Source organism: Pristiophorus japonicus, chromosome 9, assembly GCF_044704955.1.
Source record: "Pristiophorus japonicus isolate sPriJap1 chromosome 9, sPriJap1.hap1, whole genome shotgun sequence".
In the NCBI taxonomy this organism is placed as follows: Eukaryota; Metazoa; Chordata; class Chondrichthyes; family Pristiophoridae; genus Pristiophorus; species Pristiophorus japonicus.
In genome coordinates, this window is record NC_091985.1 from 126,478,472 (window position 1) to 126,501,532 (window position 23,061).

A 23,061-nucleotide genomic window follows, 5' to 3' on the forward strand; every position below is an offset into this window, starting at 1 on the left:
AGCTGTCCTGCCATGACTTAACCCTTAGATACACTTAAATTGCCGACAACAATGTTAAAAGTTACTGACTAATAAAGAAAAAGAAAAACTACTCACCAATCAGCAGCCAATCACTTACCACGTTGGCTGTGACGTCACCTTTTGATTTCCTTCTACTTCTTTTTTGCCTTCTCTCCCAGCTGGAGCTGCACCGCTACGCCTCTCTGGACTCCCGCCTCTCTCGACGCTCCCCGGACTGCTGAGCCTTTTATGGGCCGCTGCCTCTCTGGACTCCCGCCTCTCTCGACGCTCCCCGGACTGCTGAGCCTTTTATAGGCCGCTGCCTCTCTGGACTCCCGCCTCTCTCGACGCTCACCGGACTGGTGTATTTGGACTTTCAAAAGGCTTTTGACAAGATCCCACGCAAGAGATTGGTGTGCAAAATCAAAGCGCATGGTATTGGGGGTAATTTACTGACGTGGATAGAGAACTGGTTGGCAGACAGGAAGCAGAGAGTCAGGATAAACGGGTCCTTTTCAGAACGGCAGGCAGTGACTAGTGGAGTGCCGCAGGACTTAGTGCTGGGACTCCAGCTCTTTACAATATACATCAATGATTTGGATGAAAGAATTGAGTGTAATATCTCCAAGTTTGCAGATGACTCTAAACTGGGTGGCGGTTTGAGCTGTGAGGGGGACGCTAAGAGGCTGCAGGGTGACTTATGACAGGTTAGGTGAGTGCGTAAATGCATGGCAGATGCGGTATAATGTGGATAAATGTGAGGTTATCCACTTTGGAGGCAAAAACGCAAAGATGGAATATTATCTGAATGGTGGTAGATTAGGAAAAGGGGAGGTGCAACGAGACCTGGGTGTCATGGTTCATCAGTCATTGAAAGCTGGCATACAGGTACAGCAGGCGGTAAAGAAGGCAAATGGTATGTTGGCCTTCATAGCTCGGGAATTTGAGTACAGGAGCAGGGAGGTCTTACTGCAGTTGTACAGGGTCTTGGTGAGGCCTCACCTGGAATATTGTGTTCAGTTTTGGTCTCCTAATCTGAGGAAGGACGTTCTTGCTATTGAGGGAGTGCAGCGAAGGTTCACCAGACTGATTCCCGGGATGGCTGGACTGACATATGAGGAGAGACTGGACCAACTGGGCCTTTATACATTGGAGTTTAGAAGGATGCGAGGGGATCTCATAGAAACATACAAGATTCTGATGGGACAGGACAGGTTAGATGCGGGTAGATTGTTCCCGATGTTGGGGAAATCCAGAACCAGAGAACACAGTCCTAGGATAAGGGGTAGGCCATTTAGGATTGAGATGAGGAGAAACTTCTTCACTCAGAGAGTTGTTAACCTGTGGAATTCCCTACCACAGAGAATTGTTGATGCTAGTTCATTGGCTATATTCAAGATGGAATTTAGATATGGCCCTTACGGCTAAGGGGATCAAGGGGTATGGAGAGAAAGCAGGAAAGGGGTACTGAGGGAATGATTAGCCATGATCTTATCGAATGGCGGTGCAGGCTCAAAGGGCCGAATGGCCTACTCCTGCACCTATTTTCTATGTTTCTATGAGCCAGCTGGAAAATCGAGTGCTGGAGAGCATTGGGTGTCAGGTCGTCGGCCACCAGCAACGTGACTTCCTTAGGGACAACAACGGTATGTTCATTCCTACTCCTTCTCAGAGCCCACTGCCCCCTCAGCCCACAATCTTTTCTCACTTTCAAGCTACTCATGCTGTATGCATGCATTTCTACATTCCTGCCCCTCCCCTCACCATAACCCAACTCTTGTGCCTTTCTGCTTTCAGATAATCAGCCAGCACCTAAGCAGCCTGTCCCCGAGGGCACCGATGACCGTGAGGTTGGAGACGAGGACGAAGACACCGCGTCACTGCATCTGTCACTTGCAGACACCAGCTCAGATACTGACATTACACATTCTTTAGAGGCTAGTGTAGTAGCGGGATCTGCACAGGGTGAGGCACCGGGTATGAATGGGCTGAAGCAAGGCCAGGGGGAAAGGATAGCTCGGAGGCCAATTCCGTGGAGGGCAAGTTCGCGCATGAGTTCTGCTGCACCGGACTCAGATGAGGACCTCGATGGGGACGCCTTCAGAAGACGGGTGATGGGTATGCACACGGAAATGATAGGCGCAATAGCAAGACTGCCAGAGAGCCTCTTGGAAATGGCAAGGAGTATGGCGGAATCCGCATCTTTGCGCAGAGCATGGAGCCCATAATTTCCAGTCTGGAAATGATGGTACACTCCCAGAGAGACCCTGGCAACCCAGACGTGATGGCGCACATGATAAGCCATGTCGCAGTTTCCATTGCAGCACAGGTGGAAGCGACCCAACATCTTAGCAGCTCAGACTGCTCTCATGCAATCTCAGCTTGATGCCACCCAAGCTCTGTCCGCTACCAGCATTGCTGGGTTTACCACTGTTGACCGGGGCTTTCACAGTGTCACAGAAGGCCAGCAATCTGTGCTCCAACAAATTGCTAGGAATGCTGAGGTGCCGCCCCGGGGGAATGGCAGTGTGTCTGTGGAGCAGGAACCTGCTGTCCTCTTTCAGGATAACAGCATTTCCACTCCCACCACTGCCCTTGCAGCTGTCTGTGAGCCAGCCAGCGCAGCCTGCTGCTACTCATGCTGAGGTTGTGCCTCTAGGTCCACAGCTGGTTGAGGTGTACCTGTAAGGCCATCTGAAGTGTCCCACACAAAAACTCAGCAGCCTTCTACTAGCCGTGCTGCAGTCACTGGGGCGCACTGCGTAGGAGCACTAGAGTAGGAAAAGGCACATGAGCGGCACGCACTAAGGGATTGCACAAGGGTGATTAGTCATTAGTATTCATATAATACATGTGATATGTTTATAGATAAATTTATTAATTGTGTTTGGAATCTTTTGTGGTGTCTCTCATTTCAGTTTTGTGCCCAGGAGGACGCTGTGATATGGTGTGAGAGTGCGATTGATGGGGATATGGTGAGCTAAGGGGAACTGGGGTTTCATTCATGTGAATCGGAGTCTGATGAGCCAGTCACGGACAGCCCGTCCAGAAAGCTGATTGTCTTGCGACCTCCGCCCTCCCTCCTGTTCCTTCTCGTCCTCTTCTTTCATCTCATCTCCCTCCTGAGGTGGTCCAACAATCCCTGGTGGCAAGGGCTGCGCCCTCATGATGGCCAAGTTGTGGAGCATGCAACAGACTACCACAAAATGGGACACCCACTCAGCCGAGTACTGGAGGGCTTCACACCAGCGGTCAAGGTAACGGAATCGTTGCTTCTGTAGGATGATGGTTTGTTCAATGATGTTCCTGGTGGCAGCATGGCTGTCATTATATGAGTGCTGGGCATGAATGTTGGAGTTGCGGAGGAAGTCATGAGCCAGGTGGAGAGCAGATAGCCTTTGTCTCCGAGCTGCTACCCTCGAGTTTGATGTGGTGGCTGGAAAAGCGCTGACACACCAGTCTGGCGCAGGATGAAGGTACCGTGGCTGCTGCCAGCATAGCGGGCATTGACATTGAGGATTCGCTGTATGTGGTCACACACCACCTGCATATTAAGTGAGTGGTAGCATTTGTGGTTATGGAAGATCTCAGGATTGTTACGCGGTGCCTGCAAAGCTATGTGGGTGCAGTCGATGGTGGCCTGTGCCTTGGGGAAGCCCGATATCCTGACAAAGCCATAAATGCATGCTTGTCCTGCTTCTTTCTGGTGATCAGAGACCAAGGTAGTCCTTTCTCCTGCTGTACAAAGTGACCTCTCGGATGCAGCGAAAGGAGGTCGCTGAGGTCACCACTGGGAGAGCCATGGTCGCCCTGGTCTGAGGCTGGAGGTCTGGTTGCAGGAGGTGGCAGAGTTCTGTAATCACCTCCTTTGTGAAGCGAAGCCTCCTACTATACTGCTCCTCACTTAACTGAAGGGAGGAGAAGTGATGTCAGAAGACCCTAGGAGGGTAAAGCTTCATGTTAACAGCCCTGATGGCCCTCCTCCTCCCTCTGTGCACATGTTTCCGTCTGTCTCGCCTCCTCCGTTCCCTCCACTATAGATCGTGGAGGGCGAGGTCGACTGCCAATTGGAACCTGGGGCTAGGGCGGAGGGGAGGGTCATGAACAACTCAGCTCCTGCTCCTCCTGACTGCACTCCAAAAAAATCAACCATTGCCCAGGTTGTTTTTTTTTTAATGATTCTTTTAAGGACCACTAGTTAGGCCGCTAACTGCCAGGTACAAGTGGGCGGAGTGTACCTCAGAACTTTCTATTGGGGTTCTATGTATATGATTGGACCCCAATTTAAATATTACAAGTCGGCTCCCACCTGAAACTTGGGTCCCCATCTCAGGACCTTATCCAAGATGGCAGAGGCCAGAATGCCAACATAAAAGGGATGGCAAGTGACCCAATATCATTTACAACAACAACAAATTGCATTTACATAGTGCCTTGAACATGGTAAAACATCCCAAGGTGCTTCACAGGAATGTTATCAAACAAAATTTGACATCAAGCCAGATAAGGAGATATTAGGGCAGACGACCAAAAGCTTGATCAAAGAGATAGGTTTTAAGGAGCGTCTTAAAGGAAGTGAGAGAGGTAGAGAGGCGGAAATGTTTGGGGAGGGAATTCCAGAGTTTCAGGTCCAGGCAACTGAAGGCACTTCCGCCAATGATGAAGCGATCAAAATCGGGTGATGCACAAAAGGCCAGAATTGGAGGAGCGCAGAGATCTTGGAGGGTTGTTGCGCTGGAGGAGGTTACAGAAATAATGAGGGGCAAAGCTATGGGGGGGGATTTGAAAAAAAGGAGCAGTTAGAATGTAAAACAACAAAAGGCCATTCAGCCCATTGAGCCTGCACTTCTCCACACAATGCACCGAGGCTCGAAATTCTTGCACCTCCACAGGCATACAAGTGAATCAATGGAATATCTGTTTAACCGTGCAACCTATAAAATTTACACTTGATCATCCACTTTTTCTTGCATGACAGGTTCATAGTTCCAGCAACACAGGAACCACCATGTCCCACAGAATCATCTCTCGTTCGATCTTCCCTCATAAATTGCAAATAAATATTTAGTTAAGGGCAGAATTCAATGCTATCCCACTTGCAATCCGATTCTTTTTTAAAATGATTTAATCAACACATAGACTGTTCCATCTTTTCACAAATCTGTAGGAGAAATAATTACTTCTCATTTCATGTCTTTTACTCGGTAAATCTTGCTTGCACTGCATGATTAATTTTTGCCCCATAAACTTGGGTCATGATTTATCTTAATCGTTTCTCAAATGGAGCGAGTTCAGTTTTTTGAGTTTCTCTTCATATCCAGATGACCCAAATTCCAGAATCATGCTTGACCCTCTTCTCTGAACACTTTACATCAACCATCAACATCCTCAACCAATTGAGCTATATGAAGTTGGACCTACCAATTATAATCACATGTTCGCAAGATATTTGACCAGCCTTGTCGATGCCAGCTTTTCATAGACTGCATATGTTCTGCGAACACCTAATCATCAGTTCCAAATCCTTCCCCATCTTTTCCAATGGCAGCATTGTGTACATGTATCCTCTCCCAATAAGCATTATGTTCACATTTCCAGTTGTAAGATGTAAACACATATACCAGGTTACTAGGTACTGCTTACGTTACTTATTGCAAAAAAATCCTCATACCTTCAATCTTATCGTCGCTCTTTTCCAACAATTCTTTATTTCTGTACTTCTTTGCAGATGGGGAGTTTGCATTCAGGTCTTCTTCGTCTGTAGAACAAAAAGAAATAGTGCAATTGCTTGACTTGAGACAAAATTATCTTTCTGAAATGTGCCCTAACTGTCATAGCTTAGTTGAATCAAGTCTATTGCTCGTCTACTTGTCTGAATGAGAGAATCCGTGAAGGGCACTTAGAAGATCTCTTGTAAGTAATTGCAGGCTATTCTGTCAGTCACACTCCCTGTATATAACATAGCATGATTCAGTAAGGATGTGAATAACAGCAGCAATAACAGCAGAATCCAACCCCTGCAATCATTTGTGAACTTGTTGGTGTCTTCGCAGGTTGCGTGACTGAGTGAATCCCTTCCCACACACTGAGCAGATGAACGGTCTCTCCCCAATGTGAACTCGCTGGTGTGTCAGCAGGCTGGATGACTGAGTGAATCTCTTCGCACACTCACCTCCCTACTGAATCGTGTTAATTCTGTTAGTTGCCGTTTGTTTCTGCTGATGTTATTAACCCTTCAACTAGGGTGGAGTTTAATATTTTGATATTTCAATAACAGTGTGTTGATATTTGATGTCTCCAAGATAAGAGGAGACTAAATGATGTCCTGTTACTGACTGCTCCATTTTTGATTGGGGCGGAGGAGCGGTGAGAGATCGAGGCCCAGGAGCGTCGTGATTGTGGCCCAGAAGAGGCGAGGACCCAGGGGCAGCACGAGCTAGCCCACACTGCAATCTATGGATAGTAGGAGCATGTGTGCGCACTAGGTCCGTGCAGCAGAGCTTGGTCTCCAGTCATCTTGGTTAACCCTTGCCACTGGATTAAGACCGAGCTCTGTCAAGCCCATGTAGTGGCTGGTGTGCAACGGCCACCCCACATTAAAAGAATCCACGCACAGGCATCTTCCACCCTTCAGTATGTAATTCGGGACCTAGAATGTCAGGTCCCTTATTGAAACACCTGTGAACTCATCCCTTTTTGGTGTGGAAGCAGGTCATCCTCGAAATGAGAGACTATACTATATAACATAGAATAAAAACTCTGCATCAAAGTTCTTAAACATGAAAAATGGTATAATGTTTTGCCCAGAGAAACAAGCGATTTACATGTGCTGAAAAGTATCCAACACATATTAGAAGGCATGAATAAATGATATATATTTTCTGACGACACCTCCCAATGCGCAGTCTATTTCTTCACAGTAACATAAAATTCATGAGCGTGTGTATTATTACATACTGGGAGTGGTTTTTTAATTTGTTCATGGAATGTGGGCATCATTGGCAAGGCCAGCATTTATTGCCCATCCCTAATTGTCCTTGAGAAGGTGGTGGTGAGCTGCTTTCTTGAACCGCTGCAGTCCGTGTGGTGAAGGTGTTCCCACAATGCTGTTCGAGAGGGACTTCCAGGATTTCGACCCAGCGACAATGAAGGAACAGCGATATATTTCCAAGTCAGGATGGTGTGTGACTTGGAGATGAACTTGCAGGTGATGGTATTCCCATGCGCCTGCTGCCCTTGCCCTTCTAGGTGGCAGAGGTCGCAAGTTTTGGGGGTGCTGTTGAAGAAGCCTTGGAGAGTTGCTGTAGTGCATCTTATAGATGGTATGCACTGCAGCCACAGTGCGCCGGTGGTGGAGGGAGTGAATGTTTAAGGTGGTAGATGGGGTGCCAATCAAGCGGGCTGCTTTGTTCTGGATGGTGTTGAGTTTCTTGCGTGTTGTTGGAGCTGCACTCATCCAGGCAAATGGAGAATATTACATCATGCTCCTGACTTGTGCCTTGTAGATAGTGGAAAGTGTGACTGACAGAAGAGTTTGCAATTACTTACTAACGAGGGTTTCCTATTTGGACAATAATCAGCTGAAATGTTCTTTTTGGATACTTACAATGTATCGGTATTTTACACACACATACCTGTACTTACACACAGGCACATTAACAAAGCTCCATTCGGGCACCAGAAGGGAGGAGGTGGCGATTACAAATGGAAAATCTTGACATGCTTTGTGAATAGGTAACCTTAGTATCAATCATACAGATGTGTATAAAAGTTGTTTGCACAAGTGCTTGTTGGAAGCTGTAGCCTGCTAGGTCGAGTCTCCTCAGCAAATACTGATGGAATGGAAACTTGCATGAATGGAAAGGTTAGGCTTTTCACAAACACACGGGCCGCTCCAATGGGAAACGTAACTGTGGACCTTTCAAATACATAAAATGCTATTGAAAGTAAGCTTGATCATTTTATTTAAATTTTGTAATTTGCGATTTCACAAACCTGAAATGCTCATCTTAGTGGAGAAACTGGGAAAGAGGCCGAAAGGATTCTCAAAAATTATTTGGGCAATTTTGATTTCTCCCTCCGTCTTTCTTTCATTGGTATATTTTGCTGATTGCTTAAACTGGATTCACTGATTTCATATATCCTTAGTAGCTCATCATTGATTCATTATGTCATGTGTTGACCAATCAGGTGCAGTCTAATTCATACCTTGCTTAAGTGTGATGCCTGACAGAAGAACTGTGATGGACAAAGATGTAGACGAGTTGTAATTTTTATATATAATCACACTTACATATGTCACACACTAGCTCACCAGCAGTTCACTTCATTTTCAGCCTAAGGCGGGACCAGCCTAATTTTGCAATTACAAAGCATCAAAGTGAATCCACAGAACAAATCACAGCTGCAATTAGATGCGGCAATGGGGAGGAACTGTGATTTCTTTCTGGATAGATGAGTTAAGAGGGGATCAAATGGCCAATCCCATTTGTAAGTATCTTGTGGAGATTATATAAGTGATTCCAATTAGTGGTGGCATTCTCCAACACTGTGAAAATAAGGTCACCCGCCTTCAGTATGGATCTTCCTCTTTCTTTGGATGCAATTTATCTTTCACGTCTCTCGAGATCGGCTCAATATTTTAAAAAATCGCTGAGAAGCTGTCCCTCTGGGTGTTGTGCATTCTCTGAAAGTCGCATGATCACCTTTATCGCAAAAAAGCTGAGTACATCAATCTCAATTTCTTTCCAATGGAGTCAGTCAGTCAACAACAACTTGCATTTATGTAGCGCCTTTAATGTAGTAAAACGTCCCAAGGCGTTTCACAGGAGCATTATCAAACAAAATTTGACACCGAGTTACATAAGGAGATATTAAGACAGGTGACCAAAAGCTTGATCAAAGAGGTAGGTTTTAAGGAGCATCTTAAAGAAGGAAAGAGAGTTAGAGAGGTTTATGAAAGGAATTCCAGAGCTTGGTATTGTGTTCCCAACACAGATGAGGCTGCACACAGGGAGGTTAAAGTGACAGTGACCTCAGTTTTTAATAAGACACTCCAGAGTGAGGAACAGGCCTCAGGAGCCGGCTTATATACAGTGCTCCCAAGGGATGCTGGGATCCCTTGGGACTTCAGGGGATGAGCTCCCTGGTGATGGAACATGGGAGTGCATGCTTTACAGATACACAACATCACTCCCTCCCGCAAAGTCAAAGTGAAAACTATTTACAAGGTGAGGCGGTCGGGAGCCTTTCCTTCCCTGGTGGACCGCCTCGGTACAAATGTCTGTTCTGGTGTGTTGGCTGTGTCCTCGCTGGGCTTGTGTGTTGTTGGCCCTGCAGGGCTGCTTGGTGAGCCTGGCCTTGCTGGGCTTTTGGGCGTGATGGGTTCGATTTCCTGGTCCGGTGTGGTGTCGTTGATCCTTTGGGTGTGTGTTGTGGGCTCGAAAAAGGTGGTGTCTGCTGTGGGCTGTTCAGGGCAGTCTGTGAACCGCAGCCTCGTTTGGTCCAGGTGCTTTCTGCAAATTTGTCCATTGTCTAGTTTAACGACGAACACCCTATTCCCTTCTTTAGTTATCACCGTGCCCGCGATCCACTTGGGACCATGTCCATAGTTTAGCACATACACAGGGTCATTCAGATCAATTTCCCGTGACACTGTGGCACGACCATCGTTTACATTTTGTTGCTGCCGCCTGCTCTCTACCTGATCATGCAGGTTGGGGTGAACCAGCGAGAGTCTGGTTTTAAGTGTCCTTTTCATGAGTAGCTCAGCCGGGGTCACCCCTGTGAGCGAGTGGGGTCTCGTACGGTTGCTGAGCAGTACTCGGGACAGGCGAGTTTGGAGTGAGCCTTCTGTGACTCATTTAAGGCTCTGTTTGATGGTTTGTACTGCCCGCTCTGCCTGCCCATTGGAGGCTGGTTTAAACAGGGCCGAGGTGACATGTTTGATCCCATTGTGGGTCATGAATTCTTTAAATTCGGCACTGGTGAAACATGGCCCGTTGTCACTGACCAGTATGTTAGGCAGGCCGTGGGTGGCAAACATGGCCCTCAGGCTTTCAATGGTGGCGGTGGCAGTGCTTCCCGACATTATTTCACATTCAATCCATTTTGAAAAAGCATCCACCACCACCAGGAACATTTTACCGAGAAATGGGCCCGCATAGTCGACATGGATCCTCGACCATGGTCTGGAGGGCCAGGACCACAAACATAGTGGTTGCTCAACTGAGCACATACGCTGCATTGTGGTACACAGGACTCGAAGTCAGAGTCGATACCGGGCCATCACGTGTGGGATCTGGCTATCGCTTTCATCATTACTATACCCGAGTGTGTGCTGAGGAGATCCGAGATGAACGTCTCCCGGCCCTTTTTTGGTAGCACTACGCGGTTACCTCACAACAGGCAGTCTGCCTGAATGGACAGCTTGTCCTTTCACCACTGGAACGGCTTGATTGGTTCTTGCATTTCAACAGGGATGCTGGCCCAGCTCCCATGCAGCATACAGTTTTTTTTACTAGGGACAGCAGAGGATTTTGGCTAGTCAAATCCTGATCTGGCAGGCCGTGACAGGTGATTTATCATTTTCAAACGCTTCCATGACCATCAACAAGTCTGCGGGCTGCGCCACCATCAACAAGTTTGCAGGCTGCGCCATTTCCACCCCCGTGGTGGGCAATAGTAGCCGACTGAGAGCATCCGCACAGTTCTCGGTGCCTGGCCTGTGGCAGATGGTATAGTTATACGCTGATAGCGCGAGTGCACATCTTTGTATGCGGGCTGAGACATTAGTATTTATCCTCTTGTTTTCAGCAAACAGGGATGTGAGGGGCTTGTGATCGGTTTCCAGCTCAAATTTGAGGCCAAACAGGTACTGATGCATTTTCTTTACCCCAAACACACACGCTAATGCCTCTTTCTCAATCATGCTGTAGGCCCTCTTGGCCTTAGACAAGCTCCTGGAAGCAAAGGCGACAGATTGCAACCTCCCCGCAATGTTAGCTTGTTGTAATACACACCCGACTCCGTACGATGACGCGCCACATGCTAGCACAAGTCTCTTACACGGATTATACAATATAAGCAGCTTGTTGGAGCATAAAATGTTTGACTTTCTCAAAAGCAATTACTTGTTTTTTTTCCCCATACCCAGTTCTCAGTTTTGCGCAATAACACATGTAGGGGCTTTAAAAGGGTGCTTAACCCCGGTAGGAAGTTATCAAAATAGTTGAGGAGTCCTAGGAACGACCGCTGCTCCGTGACATTTTGTGGCCTGGGCGCGTTCCTGATAGCCCCTGTCTTGGCGTCTGTGGGCCGAATGCCGTCCGCCGCGATCTTTCTCCCCAAAAACTCCACTTCTGTTGCCATGAAGATGCATTTCGACTTCTTCAGCCGCAGCCCGATGTGATCCAGTCACTGGAGGACCTCCTCCAGGTTTTGTACGTGCTCGGCGGTGTCCCGACCTGTGACCAATATGTCGTCCTGAAAGACCACCGTGTGTGGTACCGACTTGAGTAGGCTCTCCATGTTTCTCTGGAAGATCGCTGCAGCCGACCGAATTCCAAACGGGCATCTGCTGTCGATGAACAGTCCCTTGTGCGTGTTGATGCAGGTGAGGCCCTTCGAAGACTCCTCCAGCTCCTGCGTCATGTAGGCCGAAGTCATGTCGAGCTTGGTGAACGTCTTGCCTCCTGCCAGCGTCGCAAATAGGTCGTCTGCCTTAGGTAGCGGGCATTGATCCTGTAGCGCAAAACGATTAATAGTTACTTTATAATCGCCGCAAATCCTGAATGTGCCATCACTTTTGAGTACTGGAACAATCGGGCTGGCCCACCTCGCTGAATTCGACTGGGGAGATGATGCCCTCGCGTTGCAGCCTGTCCAGCTCGATTTCCACTCTCTCCCTTATCAGGTGAGGTACCGCTCGCGCCTTGTGGTGAATGGGTCGTGCCTCTGGGACCAAGTGGATCCGCACCTTCGCCCCGGAAAAGTGTCCAATGCCTGGCTCAAAAAGGAAAGGAAATTTGTTAAGAACCTGGGTACATGAGGCCTCATCAACATGTGATAGCGCTCAGATGTCATCCCAGTTCCAGCGGATTTTGCCCAGCCAACTCCCTCCAAGCAGTGTGGGGCCATCGCCCGGGACAATCCAGAGTGGCAGTTCGTGCACCGTGCCCTCGTTGGTGACCTTGACCATGGCACTGCCCAGGACAGTGATAGCTCTTTGGTGTGCGTTCTCAGTTTCGTGTGGATGGGGCTCAGGGCTGGTCTGAATGCCTTGTTGCACCACAATCGCTCAAACATCTTTTTACTCATGATGGATTGGTTAGCGTCAGTGTCCAGTTCCATGGCTACGGGTAAGCCATTCAATTTTACAGTTAGCAATATAGGTGGACATGTCGTCGAAAATGTGTGCACCCCGTGTACTTCAGCATCTGCTTCCTCTCTCTGAGGCTCAAAATTGCTTTGATCCATCATAGACCGATCTTCTTCTGCCACGTGGTGGTTAGCAGGTTTTGCAGAGCTTGCAGCTCGTTTGGAAGCTCATTGGAGGTGCCCCATTGTTCTACAGCTCTTGCAAATATACCCTTTGAAGCTGCATGAATAGTCTGAATGGAAGCCTCCACAACGCCAACAAGGTGTGAATTGCTTTGCATTCATCCTTTGTTGGGAACTCTGAATCATCTCGGTCACCTGAGGCCTGCTGGCAGTTGCAGACTCGTGGGTTCTGCCCTGTACATTTCTGCTCGCAAACACAGTTCCAGTTAATTTATGAACATTGCTAGCACTTGTGTGCTGAGAGATTTGTTTGGTGTTATCACTGGTGGACATAAACGCCTGTGCTATAGCAATGGCCTTACTGAGGGTCGATGTCTCTACAGTCAAAAGTTTTCGTAGGATGGTCTCGTGGCCAATGCCCAGTACAAAAACGTCTCTGAGCATTTGCTCCAGGTAGCCATCAAACTCACATTGTCCTGCAAGTTGCCTTAGCTCAGCGACGTAGCTTGCCACTGCTTGACCTTCAGATCGTTGGCACGTGTAGAACCGATACCTTGCCATCAGCACGTTCTCCCTCGCGTTAAGATGCTCCCAAACCAGTGTACACAGCTCCTCATATGACTTATCTGTGGGTTTCACCGGAGCCAGAAGATTCTTCATCAGGCTGTAGGTCGGTGCACCGCAGACTGTGAGGAGGACCGCTCTCCTTTTTGTAGCGCTTCCTTCTCCATCCAGCTCGTTGGCTACAAAGTACTGGTCTAGCCGTTCAACATAGGCTTCCCAGTCCTCACCCTCTGAGAACTTCTCCAGGATGCCCACAGTTTGCTGCATCTTTGTGTTGGATTCGTATTCTCGTCGCCAGTTATTGTGTTCCTAACACAGATGAGGTTGCACACAGGGAGATTAAAGTGACAGTGACCTCAGTCTTTAATAAGACACTCCAAAGTGAGGAACAGGCCTTAGGGGCCGGCTTATATACAGTGCTCCCAAGGGATGCTGGGATCCCTTGGGACTTCAGGGGATGAGCTCCCTGGTGGCAGAACATGGGAGTGCATGCTTTACAGATACACAACACTTGGGACCGAGGCAGTTGATGGCCCGGCCGCCAATGATGGAGTGATTAAAATTGGGATGTGCAAGAGATCAGAATTTGAGGAGCGCCAAGTTCTTGGAACGTTGTAGGAGGTTACAGAGATAGAGAGGTAAGAGGCCATGGAGGGAATTTTAAAATTGAGGTGTTAACTGACTGTGGGCAAATGTCGGACAGTGAGCACAGGGGTTATGGGTGAATGGAACTTGGTGCGAGTTAGGACATGGGCAGCAGAGTTTTGGATGAGCTCAAGTTGACGGACCACTGAGTTATTCTTGTATAGAAAGGGTAGCAATTTATCAACGGCATAAATAGCGGTGAAATGAGGGCGAGAATGAGACATATGGGTGCTAAACAGAATTTAAATACGTAAAACCGTAAAAAAAGCAGGTAAACTTAATTCTTTGTTTGTATACTCCAATTACCATAGGAGTTTACACAGCCGTGCCATAAATGAGGGTGAGAAACCTATCATTTGATGCTTATTACCATTGTAAGGATCAATTCACTGAGGGGGTGGGGGGGGGAGGGGGATCATAATTTTTGTAAAAGTGAAGAAAATATTATTCAGTAGAAGTGTGAGGATTGCTTGCACAAGCATCGTACGAAAGGCGTCCTTGGGGTAGAAATTGCTCCCCACCTGAAATGGGACGTTAGCACCCTGTTTGAATGGTTTTTAACCGCAGCTGCGGCTCAGGTTGCCTCAAGTGACATTCCGCTCTTTGTTTTTTTCCCCCTTGGATCCGGAAGTTGCTCTTAATGGGGGCAGTGACAACACTTGAGGGGCAGATATGCGGCGGTGGCTGCACCTGAGGGGCGGAAGTTGGGGGCTGAGCGGAGTGATCGCCATGGTAACGTCTTCACCAGCCGCGTCACCACGGCTCTCCCCTTCACTTAAAGGGGAAAGCCGCCGCGATTTTAAAACTTTGGCCCACTGGGCCACCAGGGAGGGTTTCGGCTGGGTCAGTGGCCTGGCACCCAAGAGGGGGGCGCGAGGATGCCTGTTGGCAGCCCTGCCAAACCCAGGGGCATAACTGTTGGGCCGACATGGCAGTCGGCCGACCAAAAAAAATGGCAGCAGCGGCAGTGCATCCTCCCCTTTAAGGGAAGCTGCACCGGCATTGCAGAAGGCCTCAGCTTCATTGGACCACCGGGTAAAAACAGGATTTGGCACCACCGGGCGGGCCGAAGATTTTCAGAGGGGGATATAGCCATCGGGGAGGGTAGATCGGCAGTGCGCACGATGATGACACACTAAACACAGATCGGCAGCAGCAGTGCGGTGGGGGTGGGGGTGGGGGGATGGGGGCACTGCCGGGAAACCTTTGGAGGGCAATTAGGATGTCAGCGGCCATTCCACAAAAAGTCGGCAACCACTCCACTCCGCAGCGAGGCAGACGATTTGCCGTGGTAACAGGCCTTAAGGAGAGGGGCAATTTCAGCCCCCTTGCGTTTCTTTTGCTGTTATCCCATTAAATTCCCATAGCCTCGCCAGAATAAGCATTCAGTTCATCTAATGCATGCTATCTTACCAGTCCATTAAAAAAAAATACATATATCCTGCACACCACCAAGTAATACACTGTTGGATGACAGGGTTATCTAAAGATTTATCCCAAACAAAACACCCGTCGATATGTATGTACATCATCAGTTTTATTGGTATGTAATGTTAGAACTTGAACAGAATCTATACAATGAAATCTGTATCTGATTTCTGAAAAATGCAATTGAATTACAGATTGATACAGCACAGAAAGAGACCATTCGTTCCATCATGCCTGTGCCGGCTCTTTGGTACAGCTATCCAACTTGCCCCATTCCCCTGTTCTTTCCACATAGCCCTGCAAATTCTTTGCCATCGAGTATTTATCCAATTCCCTTTTTGAAATGTTATTATTGAATCTGCTTCCACCACCCTTTCAGGCAGTGCCTTCCAGATCACAACCACGCTCAGTGTGAGAAAAAAATGTTTCCTCAAAAACATCTACTGGGAATGTTAGCATAGTGGTTATGTTATTGGACTAGTAATCCAAAGGCCTGGACTAATGATCTGGAGATGTCAGTTCAAATCCCACCAAGGCTGCTATGGAATTTTAATTGAATAAATCTGGAATAAAAAGTTAGTATCAGAAATGAAACTAGGAGATTGTTGTAAAAGTCTATCTGGTTCACTAATATCCTTAAGGGAAGGAAATCTGCCGTCCTTACCTGGTCTGGCCTATATGTTACTCCAGACCCACAGCAATTCAATTGTAACAAACTGCTGCAAGAAATAAGAATACAAATAAAACCGGATGGACCACCCGGATTTCGACCTCGGCACCGGGTTCAGACAGTCGACCCTGCAAAGTCCTCCTCACTAACGTCTGGGGACTTGTACCAAAATTGGGAGACCTGTCCCACAGAAGAGTCCAGCATCAGCCTAATATAGTTATACCTACCTCTTTAACTAAGCTTTTGGTCATCTGGCTTAATTTCTTCTTTTGTGGCTCGGTGTCAAATTTATCTGTTTTACATAATAGGAGCAGGAGTAGTCCATACGGCTCCTCGAGCCTGCTCCGCCATTTAATACGATCATGGCTGATCCAATCATGGACTCAGGTCCACTTCCCTGCCCGGTCCCCATACCCCTTATTCCCTTATCGGTTAAGAAATTGTCTATTTTTGTCTTAAATTTATTCAATGACTCCGTTTCCACAGCTCTCTGAGGCAGCAAATTCCACAGATTTACAACCCTCTGACAGAAGAACGTCCTCCCCATCTCTGTTTTAAATGGGCGGCCCCTTATTCGAAGATTATGCCCCCTAGTTCTAGTCTCCCCTATCAGTGGAAACATCCTCTCTGCATCCACCTTGTCAAGCCCCCTCATAATCTTATACGTTTTGATAAGATCACCTCTCATTCTTCTGAATTCTAATGAGTAGAGGCCCAACCTACTCAACCTTTCCTCATAAGTCAACCCCTTCATCTCCGGAATCAATCTAGTGAACCTTCTCTAAACTGCCTCCAAAGCAAGTATATCCTTTCGTAAATATGGAAACCAAAACTACATGCACTATTCCAGGTGTGGCCTCACCAATACCCTGTATAGCTGTAGCAAGGCTTCCCTGCTTTTATACTCCATCCCCATTGCCATAAAGGCCAAGATACCATTGGCCTTCCTAATCACTTGCTGACACGAAACTGGGTGGCGGTGTGAGCTGTGAGGAGGATGCTAAGAGGCTGCAGGGTGACTTGGACAGGTTAGGTGAATGGGCAAATGCATGGCAGATGCAGTATAATGTGAGGTTATCCATTTTGGGGGCAAAAACACAAAGGCAGAATATCTGAATGGTGGCAGACTAGGAAAAGGGGAGGTGCAATGAGACCTGGGTGTCATGGTTCATCAGTCACTGAAAGTGGGCACGCAGGTACAGCAGGCAGTAAAGAAGGCAAATGGTATGTTGGCCTTCATAGCTAGGGGATTTGAATATAGAAGCAGGGAGGTCTTACTGCAGTTGTACAGGGCCTTAGTGAGGCCTTACCTGGAATATTGTGTTCAGTTTTGGTCTCCTAGTCTGAGGAAGGACGTTCTTGCTATTGAGGGAATGCAGCGAAGGTTCACCAGACTGATTCCAGGGATGGCTGGGCTGTCATATGAGGAGAGACTGGATAAACTGGGCCTTTATTCACTGGAGTTTAGAAGGATGAGGGGGGATCTCATAGAAACATATAAGATTCTGACGGGACTGGACAGGTTAGATGCGGGAAGAATGTTTCCGATGTTGGGGAAGTCCAGAACCAGGGGACATAGTCTTAGGATAAGGGGTAGGCCATTTAGAACTGAGACTGAGATGAGGAGAAACTTCTTCATTCAGAGAGTTGTTAACCTGTGGAATTCCCTGCCGCAGAGAGTTGTTGATGCCAGCTCACTGGATATATTCAAGAGGGAGTTAGATATGGCTGTTACGGTTAAGGGGATCAAGGGGTATGGAGAGAAAGCAGGAAAGGGGTACTGAAGGAATAATCAGCCATGATCTTATTGAATGGCGGTGTAGGCTTGAAGGGCCGAATGGCCTACTCCTGCACCTATTTTTCTATGTTTCTATGTACCTGCATACTATCCTTTTGTGTTTCATGCACAAGTAAACCCAGGTCCCACTGTATTGCAGCACTTTGCAATCTTTCTCCATTTAAATAATAACTTGCTCTTTGATTTTTTTCTGCCAAAGTGTATGACCTCGCACTTTCCAACATCATACTCCATCTGCCAAATTTCTGCCCACTCACTTAGTCTGCCTTTGTCCTTTTGCAGATTTTTTGTGTCCTCCTCACAGATTGCTTTTCCTCCCATCTTTGTATCATCAGCAAACTTGGCTACGTTATACTCAGTCCCTTCTTCCAAGTCGTTAATATAAATTGTAAATAGTTGGGGTCCCAGCACTGATCCCTGCGGCACCCCACTAGTTACTGGTTGCCAACCAGAGAATGAACCATTTATCCCGACTCTCTGTTTTCCGTTAGTTAGCCAATCTTCTATCCATGCTAATATATTACCCCCAACCCCGTGAACTTTTATCTTGTGCAGTAACCTTTTGTGTGTATCTGGAAGTCCAAATACACCACATCCATTGGTTCCCCTTTATCCACTCTGTTTGTTACATCCTCAAAGAATTCCAGCAAGTTTGTCAAACATGACTTCCCCTTCTTAAATCCATGCTGACTCTGCCTGACCAAATTTTGCTTTTCCAAATGTCCTGCTAATTTAATAATGGACTCCAACATTTTCCCAACCACAGATGTTAGGGTATCTGCTTATAATGACTCTTGACTAACCTTCATGTACTAATTTTGGGCCCAAGTTTCAGCTCGAGTTGTTCCTATTTTTTTGGAGCAATTAGTTTAGTATGGAGTATCTTAGAAATCGCAATTCTCGGCATTTAGTTTGCTGCATTTTAAGTGAGCTAGTATAGTTTTGTTTTAGTACAGTTTTTTTTTCAAAAGGGGGCGTTACCAGCCACTTACGCCTGTTTTGCAAGTTTAGGCAGCGAAAAGTTACTCCAAACTAAGTTAGAACAGAGTAAGTGTCCACCTTTATACGCTCAGAAAAACCTTGCGTACACTTTAGAACTCAGGCGCAGATGTCCAGAGATAGAGGGGGGGTGGGGTGGGGGGGGGCGAAGGGAAGTTAGAGAATTTTCCAAAGCATTAAACACTTCACTTTTAAAAATAATGAACCATCATCAATAATAAATGATCAATAAGTCAATAAATAAAAAATAAAGTTCCTACCTCACCTATCCTTCCGGGAGCACTGGAAGCCCAGCCTGGGCTAGGGGCTGTGTGCTTCGGGCTGCAAATCGGCAGTCTGGCCACTCCAGGAGCCCATTCAGCCAGCGCTAGGGGCTGTGTGCCTCGGGCCTCTCCCACACAGCCAGCAGCACATGCACACAGAATCTGGGGCCAGGAGCTACTGCGCACGTGCACAGCTGCTGGCACTCTTTTTGGCCCAGGGCTGTAACTCCGCCCCCAGCTGCTTGTGCTGCGTTGCATTGAACGTGAAACAGGCCTGTTGGACTCGGAAAATTGCGAGGTAAGTTTTAGGTGCTTTTTTTATTCTAAAAAATATGCAGGCCTCTCAGAGTGCGCCGTTCTCGGGGGACATCTGAAACTTGGGCCCACAGGGTGTAGTGGCTGTGTTGAGAAGCTGAACCGCCAAGGAAAATTGCTGCTGGCATTCTCTGAATTGTAAGTCTGGTATTATTAGCAACTTAGGAACTAATATTAAGCCTCCAGGGAGTCATTTTATATGTGGCTAATTACCTGTGCACTGCCCTCAAATATGGTTGGGTCTGCAGCATTGTTTCCTTTCAGTTTTTGGGGTGCACGGGCCCTTTAATGGGCTGCGCAGCCCATTAAAATTTCCGCAAATGCGCGATTTTTCTGTTCAAAAGCCAGTGTGCCGGCTGCATGGAACCTCCAGACAGCTGCAACATTAGTCTGCAGATAATTGGTAATTTTTCTGATTGTGACCGGAAAATCTACCCTATGTGCATAATTACCCAAGGAGGCCGGGGGGCTGGGGGAGAGGGGGGGCGTTGGAGGAAGCAGCAGGCCTTAAAGAGATGCAGTGTACAATTGATGGAACGTAGCTATTTAAAAGTGCCTGCAAATAAGAGTCAAAGGAGCTGAAATTGGTTCTCGCCCCGGTTGGGGGCTGTAATCTTTCCGATGCCGGATATTATGCGCTGGGCGCAGAATTCCCACCCTGGAAGCAAAATTCGGGTTACTGCCCCTCACAGAAAGTGGAGCACAATATCGTGCACTCCAACTTCCTCTTGGGGAGGGATCTGGGACACTACCTGTAGGCATATCGTGGAGCACCATGCAGCCTCTCCACAAAGCGCTGACAGGTATCAACACTGTGAGCTCTGCAGGCACTTTGATAGCCTCCACCTGGGAAACAGATTGCCGAGCTGCACGATCACGGCCCGGACTCCGCGAAAGCATCAGACAATAGCCCGACCGGTGAGTTGGGAAAGAAAAGAACATTGCGGTGCGCGGCGCACTGCACCTGCCGTTTAAGTTTCGCCTCGCGATGGGTGTGCGGCCCGGTTCGTGACTCACGAGGCTGGCAAAGGCCTCACGGGGTGCTGCCCAATTTCCGCCACAGGGCGGAAAGGGTCTGCTGCGTGGCAAAAAAGGATTGCCGCGCACGGCAATGACATCTACGCCGGAGGGGCAGCGGCCCGGAGCGCTAGCAGCGTGGTGTGGCACGACTGGATTCGCGCCTCCGCTAACTCCCGTGCAATTTCGCAGGAGCCTGGGTGAAAACACTTTTGCGCCCCATTAGTGCCCCACGGAAGCGCTAACAGGAGGCGCACAACAGGAGATTTTCGCCCCCAAAGGGCTAGAAATTGCGTAGCGCCCTGTTTGGGGCGATATCTTTTGCAGGAGCTACACAATTCATTCCGACGGGAACTTTCGGATTAACGCTCAAAAAGGGAAGTGGAGCGCTAAATCAAGTACTACCATTTCCCTCAGAGCACAGAAGGGAGCGAGAGGCGATAGCAGTACAGCGCTGCACAATCTTCCGTGCTTAAAAGGAAGGGCCAATGCCGAGGTCATTGAAGGCTAAGGGTGGGACAGGTTGCCGATGGCTCATGCCGATACGCACATAGCAGCGCCAAGCATTCTGAGAGTGATCAATCGTGGGCTGGAAAAAAAATCCAAATACAGCACACTGGAGATATTATTAAACTTTGGCCTACCTGACCATGGCTGCCATTAATTAACACTCCCCAAGCGGCCAGCCGAGGTGACAACGCCTCCTGCAGCTGCCGTTGTTAACGCCCGGCGATGCTGCAGGGGTTGGAAGCGAATTTTACATCCGCGACGATAAGGGAGCTTAAGAACATAAGAAACAGGAGCAAAAGTAGGCCATTTGGCCCCTCGAGCCTGCTCCGCCATTCAATAAGATTATAGCTGATCTGATCATGGACTCAGCTCCACTTCCCTGCCCGCTCCCCATAACACTTGGCTCCCTTATCGCTCAGAAATCTGTCTATCTCCACCTTAAATATATTCAATGATCCAGCCTCCACAGCTCTCTGGGGTAGAGAATTCCAAAGATTCACAACACTCTGAGGGAAGAAATTCTTCCTTATCTCCGTTTTAAATGGGTGCCCCCTTAATTCTGAAACTATGCTCCTTCGTTCTAGATTCCCCCAAGAGGGGAACCATCCTTTTTGCATCTACCCTGTCAAGCCCCCTCGGAATCTTATACGTTGCGCACCGGATGACCTTACAATCTCCGGGGCACAAGAGATCGAGGAGGTAAGTTTTAACACCAGCGCTAACCCGCCACGGAAGTTCATGGGCATCGGTGATCTCGCCGCATCAAGTCGGTAAACAATTAGCACCCCGTTATCACGCCCCACCCCCCCGGAGGCGCTAACGAGAGGCGCAAAGGAAGCCAATTTCTCCCGCAAAGCCTTTCCAAAGGCTGCAACTAGGTTAAAAGCATTTCAACCATTTTATTTTAAGAATGGCAGATAAAAACCTGAAAGAAGGCAAAGCAATTGTGGAGGCCAAAAAATGGAATCTGTGGAGCAACAATGGAGCAGTTGATAATTTTGAAGTGGAGGTGCTCTGCATGAAGTGACTGCAAGGAGGTTTACCCTATTTGGTACTCCAGGGCACCCACACGAGAAGACAGAAAAGCACCATATCTTGCAGGAGATTCAGTGCTCTGGCCTACAGAGAGCTGTAATCCAACCAAAGTGGTTAATTATGTTATTTGTTATTTAAGTGTTCAAGCAAATGAGGTTTACTATAATCTGGAAGCTGGTGTTATTGACCAGACAAAGGACTTTTGATTCCTTACGGTTAAATAGCCCTGGGTCATGCTTACGAACGAGAAATCCAGACTTATGACTGAAGGCATTCTGTAACAAATCTTCTTGTTACATATTAACGTGCTGCAGTTCCCACAGGCTGACAGTGACAACTTCTCTCAGAATAGTCTGTGTCCCTGAGTGACATCTTTAAAAGGGGGTCTAAATAAGCAAATTGGTCTTCGATTAGTTAAGTCACCTGAAGTGGAATTTTCTTTGTGGTAATTTAAGGTATTTAAAGCTAGACTCTGTCCACCTCATGGGAGAAGGTTCTGAAATGTGTAAAGAGCGAACGTTGGAAGGTTCAAGACAGTTTTTAAAAACAGAGGGCTGGATTTTCGGTCTTCTGCCGCCCCTATTAGCGCCCCAGAGGGGCGGCAATGGTGGCAGAAAGCGCTTGCGCCCGGGAGGCCAGCTTCCAGCGCCCTGTCTGGACATTCGGTGCCGGTATCGACGAGCATTACCACCTGCAAGTGGCGAGCCGGTCGGTGTGCAATGCCCCTGGTTGCGAAAATGGCTCGGTGTTTGGTAGCCGTCTAGCCCTTCGTGCTCCATAGAGCGCCATGCTCGGAACGCCTGTGAAAGCAGACATTCCAAGCTATAGAGGCTGCAGTCAGATAAGTAATACCGACCTCAGGTAAATGTGATTGTTTATTTAAATTTTGTTTTCGCGATTTATGTTGTGGTGGCGTGAACTAAGTATTGGGAATGTTCTTGGTGGGTTTTTTCAGGCTTTTCCCCCGCAGGCCTCTCTTAGAACACTCTGAGGCCGGCTGTTTAGCTCGGGATTTTCTCTTGCTCAGCCGGCCTAACGCCCTAAAAGAGATGTGCAACGCCTCCCTTAGTGCCCACTCCAAACTCCAGCCCCAGCTGATGAATTTTCGGCGGCAGACGCATACCATTTACCGCTCCACCCGGGGCAACGCCCCAATTGAGGAACGACCGAATTTCTCTCCCAGAGAGTTTAACAATGTAAAGCATCAGCAGCATAAATAGCCTGGCAGTAAAAAAAAGTATGGTATGCAGTGCGCCACGCTAGCTAAACTAGGAAAAAAAGACAATGAAGATGATTTCTACAGACATGTTTCGGGA

The 23,061-nt window shown here is 47.9% G+C and overlaps 1 protein-coding gene across 4 annotated transcripts in view; it reads right to left on the reverse strand.

Annotated features, from left to right (window-relative positions):
• Positions 1–23,061, reverse strand: part of macrod2 (mono-ADP ribosylhydrolase 2) — a 1,460,169-nt gene that overhangs the window by 100,841 nt on the left and 1,336,267 nt on the right. For all 4 annotated transcript variants that reach the window (XM_070889818.1, XM_070889820.1, XM_070889817.1 and 1 more), the window contains one exon: positions 5,672–5,758. In XM_070889818.1, the coding sequence (XP_070745919.1) occupies positions 5,672–5,758 (87 nt within the window). The remainder of the gene's footprint in view (positions 1–5,671; positions 5,759–23,061) is intronic.